Here is an 8809-nt window from a genome sequence, read left to right as displayed (position 1 = left end):
ATTCTTCCAACCACACAGGCTCTTCTTCCTGCATCATCATGTCATCAAAGAACTTCGACCTTCTGGAACATGAATCCTTTTATCTTTTATGTCTTTCAATTATCAATGTCATCAAGGTTTCTACAACTCCCTCTATCCATCATGCTCATCATTGAAAAGTCATCATCAAGCATGAGGTAGACTTTCATATTTACAATTTTGTACCTGCAAATCTCATCAACAAGTACAACACAACAAAAGGCTCTTCTTCTTGCATCATCATGTCATCAAAGAACTTCGACCTTCTGGAACATCAATCCTTTTATCTTTTATGTCTTTCAATTATCAATGTCATCAAGGTTTCTACAATTCCCTCTATCCATCATGCTCATCATTGAAAAGTCGTCATCAAGCACGAGGTAGACTTTCATATTTACAATTTTGTACCTGCAAATCTCATCAACAAGTACAACACAACAAAATATACCTGTACAAGAGCTTGAAGTTAACTTTATCAATTTAGGGTTATTAGAATTTTAATCAAGGGATCAAACTTGAGATATCCCAAAATCTAAATCTTGTTAGGGTTTCAATCATAGTGGAAGCAATTACACCTAGGTTTTGACCATCATGCCCTAGGTTCTTATATCAACTTTAGCTAGGGTTTTGTCATATGCCCTAGATACTATCAACAAACCCTAAAAATAAAGAAGGCTAGGGTTTTACCAAAGTGAACAAATAGCAAAAGATAGTACTACAAGGGTTGATTTATTCTAGAAATCAAAACACCTTAACAATATAAGAATCTTTATGATTCTATAGCAAAACCCTAGACATGAGAGAGTCATAAAGAAATTTTTAAAAATGATCATACCTTTATATCATGATGGAGAACTGCTACAAATTTTACAATTTAAACATACCTAGAGTTGCTCCTTTTACAAACCTTGAAGAGCTCCCTTAACAAAACTTCTTTCAGGACTCAAATCTTTCTTTGTGGCCTCCCTCTAAATCTAGCCATAATCCTTCTTTAGAATATATTTGCAAGCCTTCTTCTAAAAGAAAGGGTTATAATCAAGTACAAAAATGAAGCTAGATACATTGAGGTATTAACAATGTAACGAAAGAAATAGAAAACAAAATACTCATCTTTTGTAAAAAGTAGAGGCTCCCTCTTGATCTTGCATTGATCCAGATTTTGTGAGGGATTCCTTCAACTTATCAAAACAACTCAAGAACTTTCTATCAAAGCATATTAGATCTATAAACCTAGGAATCAAAAGCAAGAGAAAGAATAATCCTAGAGTCAATCATAAAAGAAAGTTCTACAAGACCTAAAATCAATGACTTAAACTATAAACAAAGGATATACAAGGGATAACATCCCTTAAGACTTAATAGAATAAGTCTTTGACATTTGAATCTTTAGTTTTGGTTTTCTTTGGTGGATCTTCATCAGTGGCAACTGTGGCTTGATCTCTTTCTCTTTTCTTGTTCTTAGGATTCTCAGGACATTGGTTCTTATAGTGTCCCATCTTGTGACAATGATAGCATTCTATTTTAGAAAGGTCAATCTTCCCATGATGATTCTTCTTTGACCCTTTACATTTCTTATTTCCTTCTTTCTTCTTGAAATGAGCAAAATAGGCATTTGAGGTGGTATTCTCTTCATCTTCTTGCTTTCCTCATATCAAGTCAAGACAAGCTTCTTCTTGAGTACAGGCAGTCCACATTTACTCAAAGGTGGGAGAATCTTTCTAACTACTAATTCCAACAGCAAAGGCATTCCAAGACTTTGGTAGTCCTAGTAGGGCAGCAATCACAAGCTCCTTATTAGGGATTACTTCATCAACTGCTTGTAATTCATCTCTTATACGGGAAATCCTTACAAAGTAAGAAGACACTATATCATCTTTAGTCATTTTGACAGTTCGAAGTTCATTCTTTAGACTTGCCACTTGTCCAATATTCTTGATTGTAAATAACTTGGAGAGGGCATTGTACATTTTCTTTGAAGTATCTAGAGTGGATATGTAGGGAATCAAGTTGTCTTTAACTCCATCCACAATTAGGCTCATGGCTATAATGTCATTTTCCTTGTACTTCTCCTTTCCAACATCATTAGTTGGTTCTTTGACTTTTCCTGGTACTAAGTCCAATACTTTATTCCTTGCAAGGATGAGGTCCATCCTTGTCTTCCATGCTCTAAAGTTAGAAGCTCCTTGAAGTTTACTCTAAGATTTCATTGATGATGCCATAGATATATTTGACAAAGTCACTCTTGATGATGTCTTAATCTCCTTGAGGTCTTTTATTGAACTTCCAAAGGGTTGCTTACTATTCCAATACCTTTTTTAAGGGAGGTCCCAAAACTTCTTTCAAAACTTCCAAGACTTCCTTCTTTCTTCCAAACAAATCTTCAAGGGTCCAAAAACTTCTCTTCTTTCTCCTTGAATCCTTTCTAGAACCCTTACTAGAGAGCAAATGATCTTCAAGCTGCCTTTTTCCTTTCTTCACCTTAGCTCTGATACCATGTTAGAAAATCAGAAAGGCAGAAAGATTCTCTTATCTTGATAATTACTTGTGATGTATTTGTTCTTTATGTTATCTTCTTTATGTCTTCTTTATCTTCTTTTCATCAAGCAATTACCAAATCATAAAAGTATGAAGATCAAAACAGCAAAGGACACATTGTGTAGGCTCTCAGCCAGGGCAAAACCTTTCTCTTAGGGGGAAACCCAATCAAAATTCTCCTCTTCTTCAAGAACCAATTCAAAGTGAGACAACCAAGACCTCTAGACCAACATGAAACCTTCCTCCATCCACCAAGTCATCCTTCCAAGAAAGACTAGTCAAAGTCTAGTCAAGACCTTCAAAGTCAATACAAGTCAAGCACTTCAAAACCAAGTCAAATAGGGTCTCGACCCTCTTCCTCACTCTGAAATTCTTGGCCTACCATATCTCGGACCTGCGGTAACCCTAACTGCTCGCACATGTGACAAAAACAAAGATATTTTCAGTCTTTCTTGCTTGACAATTGTTCCTTCCTTCCTCGCTAGGGTTTATCTTCTCTTGCAATGGGATGGACCTTCCTTTTATGCCTTTCACACCTCTTTTCTTCACTAGAATTGTAGATCAAATGCTTCTTGGATGGATTTCTAATGTCTCTTCTATATATAGTCTTCATGTGGGAAAACCAGTGTAGCTATATGAGGGTTTTCTTATTAAGCAATTTCAAAGTACAATCTGAGTAATAAATCCGGCTTATCCAACAGAGAATTTCCTTGGTAGTGGTACCTCTCAGTCTGAGACAAATGTCTCGACTAAAACCTCGGATAAACCCTCCGGCAGCTCCTCAGCTCCAATCTGCCCCAGAAACCCCAGTGTCTGCCTTTCTGGACTGCGTCAGGCTCTCTTTGCCCAACGTCACCCTGAATGGGTTTGCGTTAGCCTCAGGAGGCCCCGCGTCAGCCTTCTGGCCCTCTGCGTCAGCAACGCTGGCCTCTTTGAAGCACTACGCAGCTCCCGACTGCCTCTGCGTGGCCCTGCGTGAGCCCTGGCTGCTACTGCATCACTCTCTCTGGCTCCTGCGCTGCTCTCCCGACACTATCTCTGCCTCTTTGTCTCTCTGTACTCAATGCCCCTCAGCTGCAACTCCGATCATTGATTCTATCTCTCTTAGCAAACCCCGCTCTAGAGAATAGAATGACTGATCACTTTGGTGTGCTCTCCAAGTGACCCTCAAGCCTCCTCTTATATTTTTCTCGTTGACATATCAACGACTGAGATTAAGTCCCTAATCAATGGCTAAGATTAGATCTAGCTTGATCCATGTCTTTTGGACCTTTCTAACACAGTTTTATGTTAATCCACATTAATATTTTAATTTCCCTAACTCCATTAAAAATATTAATTATTTTAATATCTCTTGAACTGTTTAGGATCTGCCCAAACAATTTTTGGGTATTGGAGATCTCATGTTCCCTAACCTCTCCACCAAATTTCGTGGCTAGAGCACATCCAATGCTACCCCAAATCAACACTCCCTCTTAGTGAGGAGTGTGCTTTAGTAATACTCCTCACTAAGTATCACCCTGATCATCCGGCATCGGTGCCTGTGCTGATGCTAGGCCTGCTACCCACCATCCTCTACACTGCTGTATCTTGTACGTCTGCCCATGGTTTTGCCACTGCCACTGTTGCATCTGTAAGACAGCGCCCTCTGCATTCGTGTTGCTGCTGGTCCTTTCTCCCAACACTGCATCCGCACTGCAACTCCTCTCATCATGCTGCATTGTGTTGCCCACTTCTGCACTGCAACTCAGTTACTGAGAAGTAAGTAACTGATCTCCCAACTCTGACCACCCTGTTGGGCTAGAGACCCTATTGATGCTGAAGCTCCCTCTGCCGCTGACAAGTGCTCCCTCTCTGACCTCTGTGCTACTGCAAAAACTCCCTACATCTCGCATCGTTGCACACCTCTCTGTGGCATCCTGCACTAGTGCAACACTCCCGTGCCTCTCACATTACTACAGCTTGCTAGCCTCGCGCTGTCTCGGGACTCCTACATTGTAGCTCTCTCTGCTGCTTCATCCGCATCCATCTCTACCCACATTAGCTAGTCCTGCTACTCCTCTTTGGGGCTCTCGTAGCAAGGTTTAATCCAAGAGGTTGGGTACCTTGAGGATACTGTCCCTCATCACCTGTAGCCGATTTGACTACAACTCAATGTCTCCCCACTTCCGCTCAAGTGGTGCGTGTGCACTCATGGCAAAGTCATCGTCTGTCTCCACTTCCTTCTCTGCCCTTGCTGGCGCTGCCTTAGTCTCGGAAGACTCTCCCTTACTCTTCTTCCTTGGACACTAGGTCGCATAATGACCCAGCTCCCCACAGTGGAAGCACTTGATCTTGGAGAGATCCTTCTTCTTTCGCTTTTCTTGCTTTCCCTCAGATGCTAGGGCAACATCCTCCTCCTCCTGCTTGACTCTGATCCCCTTGCCGCTGCTTCCCACCTTTGACTGTCGTCTGATCTCTTCTTGGCGAAGAGCTGCCCACATCTCATCCCAAGGTGGAAGTGTCCCTCTGCCCAGTATACTTTGGACAAATACCTCCCAGTCTTCTGAGACAACATTCAGGGTTGTCCTCACCATCAATTCCTGATATGGCATGGCTTCTATAGCAGTCAACTGATCTCGGATCTCATTCAGTCCTTCGAGGAAGGTGTCAATCGGTTCTTCCTTCTTCATCTGATATGACCTCAACTGATTCTCCAGTAACATCCTTCTCTGCACAAAAGTATGCTGGTACAATTTCTTTATGGCCTCCCACATCTCATTTATCGTTTCCTTCTCGGCAATGTGTGGTACTACATGATCCTTGACCCCGTCAAGAATGATGCTCTTGGCCCTCGCCATTGCCTCCTCGTACTTGTCGTTCTCTATTGGTTCAATTGGGATAGTTATCGTCTTCAAGGCGAAGTGCTTGACACGATTTATGTCAAGTACGTATAAGATTCTGGCCTTCTAGACAGCGAAGTTCAATGCTCCGTCTAGCCTCTCCTGGTCTCTTACTCTGTGTAGTGCCATGATGCTCTTCTACTTCCCTCCTGGATGTTCTTGATCTGACTCCCTCTGAGTCTCGATTTCCCTCCTGGAAACCCTTTTGTTGATGTCAAGATGCCCCCTACTCTGATCGTCTGTGCAACCGCACCACTGATCCGGATTTCTTGGCTAGAAACCCTCGGTAGAAACTCCCTCCTCTTGGCCTTGCCCTGTCAGGTACTGTTTTGACTATAGTACCTCACCAGCTCCACTCTGCAATGTTCCCATAGCCTTCTAAACCCTAGCAACCTGAAGGTGAGAGCTTCTAGGCTCTGCGCAATCCCAACACCAGCAACCCGACCTCCTCAGCCAACTGCGTTAGCCCTCCTAGCTTTTGCGTGGCTCTGTGTGAGGCTCCATTTGCCTCCCTTAGCCTCTGCGTTGCCTCTTCCTGGCTCACCCTTGATGACGCAGGCACTGTGTCAACCTTCCCTTGTTGCTGCTCTGCTAGAAACAACTTCTGTCACCTCAAAACAACAATTTTCTGCTGCTATTGCTCCACTTGGCTGATGTCCTTAGTTCTCGTGTGATCTACAACCACGCTCTGATACCATGTTGAAGTTTCTAAATCTACTAGTTAGAAACCCTCCATGCATTTTACTGATTTATTCCTACCTACTTGTTCCGTTACTTAACAAGTTATATACAATGTAAATACTAAAAATAAACACTAATGCATGCTCAACATATTACAGATCAACAACTAAAGCAAACAGAAACAATCACACCAATCTACACCAAATTTTATGGCTAGATCACATTCGATGCTACCGCAAATCAACAGTATGGGCGACATGATGCAACAGGTTGAGAGGGAGCTGCAGTACGGATGTAGCAGTGATAGTGGCAGTGTCATGGGCAGTAGTACAGGAAGCAGCAGTGCAGGGGATGTGAGGCAACAGGCCAAGCATCAACCCAGATACCGATGCAGAGGATCAGTGTGATGTTTCTGTGGTGAAGCATTACTAGAGCACATTCCTCGCTAAGAGGGAGTGTTTATTTTTGGTAGCATCAGATGTGCTCTAACCATGAAAATTGGTGGAGACGCTAAGGAATGTGAGATATCCAAGACCCAAAAATTGTTTGGGGAAATTCCACCCGGATGGTGAGAGATTGAAATAATTAATATTTTTAATGGGGTTCCTAAGTCTAAACTTAGGAAAATTAAAATATTAATGAGTATTAATATAATATGGGTGAGAAAGTTCTAAATAACGAGGATCAAGCCAAATCTAATCTTAGTTGTTGATTAGGGACTTAACCTCGGCCGTTGAATCATCAACAGAAAAAGTATAAGAGGAGGCTTGAGGGTCAGTTGGAGATACACCAAGAAATTAAGAGAGATCAGTTAGTTCGATTTTCTGGGGCAAGGTTTTATGAGGAAATCGAACAAGTTATCAGTTGCAGTGAGGGGCAGCTCGACAGGAGGTCGAGGGATACATATCATGGAGGCATTAGAGTGCTGTAAGACACAATGCAGAGCCTAGGAAGGTTGACGCAGAGGCTTGGGAGGCTTGCGCAAAGGACGCATAGGGCCAAAGGAGCTTACGCAAAGGCCATGGACACTGACGCAGTAGACACAAAGGGCTTCAGAGGCTGCGCTGAGGTGATTCAGTAGGATTGAATGAGAGATGATTGGCTAACGCAGAGCCAGAGAGGGTGATGCAGTTCCAAAGAGTGCTTGGAGCAGCTTTCGCTGTCCAGCACAAGGAATAGACGGAGTCACTGTGGGATCGTTCATCCGATTACTGATTAGCCGGAATATCTGTTTCCGGATAGAGGTATTGCTGCCAAGGAAATTCTCTAAAGGGTGAGCCATTTCTGGCACCCTAGTTGTATTCAGAATATGCTTAATAATAAAACCATCTATATGCTGCACCTATTTTCCCGAATTGGGTTTTTCCAGGGACGATTGTCCCAAAATAACAGTGTCCCTTGTATTGTCTCAGTTTATTTCAGTTGCTGATTTGTATGTTTGTGAAGGCTGCAATTGTGTTTATTTCGATATTTATGCATATAAATAACTTGTTAAGATAAAGAACGAGTAGGAGATAATAAACTAGATATTGCAGTAGGGGTTTCTGATGTGTTAAATTCAAAATTTTTCACATATCTCTCCATAAGATCAGAGTACAATACTGGCGAGACCAATGACTTATAGGCACCATCATCATTGTCTCTGAAGGCACATACCTCACCGGGGTGTTCACAGGGTATGTCCTTCCAGGACTATTCTTATCTTAGATTTCCAGTCCTCAAAGAATATCAGTCCTCTACAACTACTCTTATCTTGGATGCCCTATCTCATCCTCAATGAGAGTATCAGATGCCAGATGCTTACCCATTCCTCCATTCTTTCTTCCCAAAGTGAAGACAAGAATGATGTGTCTATCTTTCCTTGTCAACTAGGGAGGATATGTCAACCAGTCCAAGCTTGTATCTCAAGTATGCAAGTTTCTTGTTAGGAAGAGATTTTGTCGATGTCAGCTACCTAGTCGTTAATGGAGATATACCGTGGCTGCAACACTCCATCCTACACAAACTTTCGAATGTAGTGATACTTGTTATTTATGAGCTTTGTCTTTCCATGAAACACAAGGTTTTTAGACAACCTTATACAACTGGTGTTGTCACAATGTATAATTGTAGGGTCCATTGGTCCTTCAAACAAATTAGATAACAACTTCCTCAACCAGAGACCTTCTCTGCTTACTTCACAGGCTGTAATATATTCAACCTTAGAACTACTCAAAGCAACCGATTCTTGCTTTTTGCTCATGTAAGAGACCATGGAGGATCCCAAACTAAAACATCCTCCAATTGTGCTTCTTCCATCCTGCTCATTGCCTTCCTAGTCGGAGTCTGTATACCCAATCAAGTGGACAACATTCCTCTTTTCATACTTCAGGTAGTAGTGGATTATTCCTTGCAGATATCTCAGTATATGCTTGGCTGATATCCAATGATCATGTTTGGACTCTACCTCGAACTAAATGAGAACATTCACTACAAAACATATGTTTGGTCGAGTATTCCCCGAGTACATCAGTGATCCTGTCAATTGTCTATACTTGGTCAATTCCACAAGGCTTGAGTCGGAAATTCTTGGCCTCTTCAAGTTTGTGATCATGGGAGTAGTCAAAAGGTTTTCAATCCATCATGTCAAACCTCTTCGACATCTCGATCACATTCTTTCCTTGACCTAGATAAATCTCATCAGGTTCCTGTCA

General features: G+C 41.9%; 1 protein-coding gene across 1 annotated transcript; it reads right to left on the bottom strand.

Moving 5' to 3' along the window:
• Positions 1 to 1736: 1736 nt before the first annotated feature.
• LOC149241952 (uncharacterized) lies at positions 1737 to 2168 on the bottom strand. The gene has a single exon (XM_089370728.1). It carries the CDS (start codon positions 2166 to 2168, stop codon positions 1737 to 1739), a length of 432 nt encoding a protein of 143 aa, XP_089226854.1.
• Positions 2169 to 8809: the final 6641 nt, after the last annotated feature.

Source organism: Pinus tabuliformis, chromosome 8, assembly GCF_031772625.1.
Source record: "Pinus tabuliformis cultivar Carrire ecotype Pingquan chromosome 8, CPIR1, whole genome shotgun sequence".
In the NCBI taxonomy this organism is placed as follows: Eukaryota; Viridiplantae; Streptophyta; class Pinopsida; order Pinales; family Pinaceae; genus Pinus; species Pinus tabuliformis.
Note: the sequence above shows the minus strand (reverse complement) of the source record. Positions and strands in the feature narration are given on the sequence as shown.

Bases quoted from the DNA above. Each gene is read 5' to 3' on its own strand.
- LOC149241952 (XM_089370728.1), bottom strand. From the start codon at position 2,168: ATGGACCTCATCCTTGCAAGGAATAAAGTATTGGACTTAGTACCAGGA.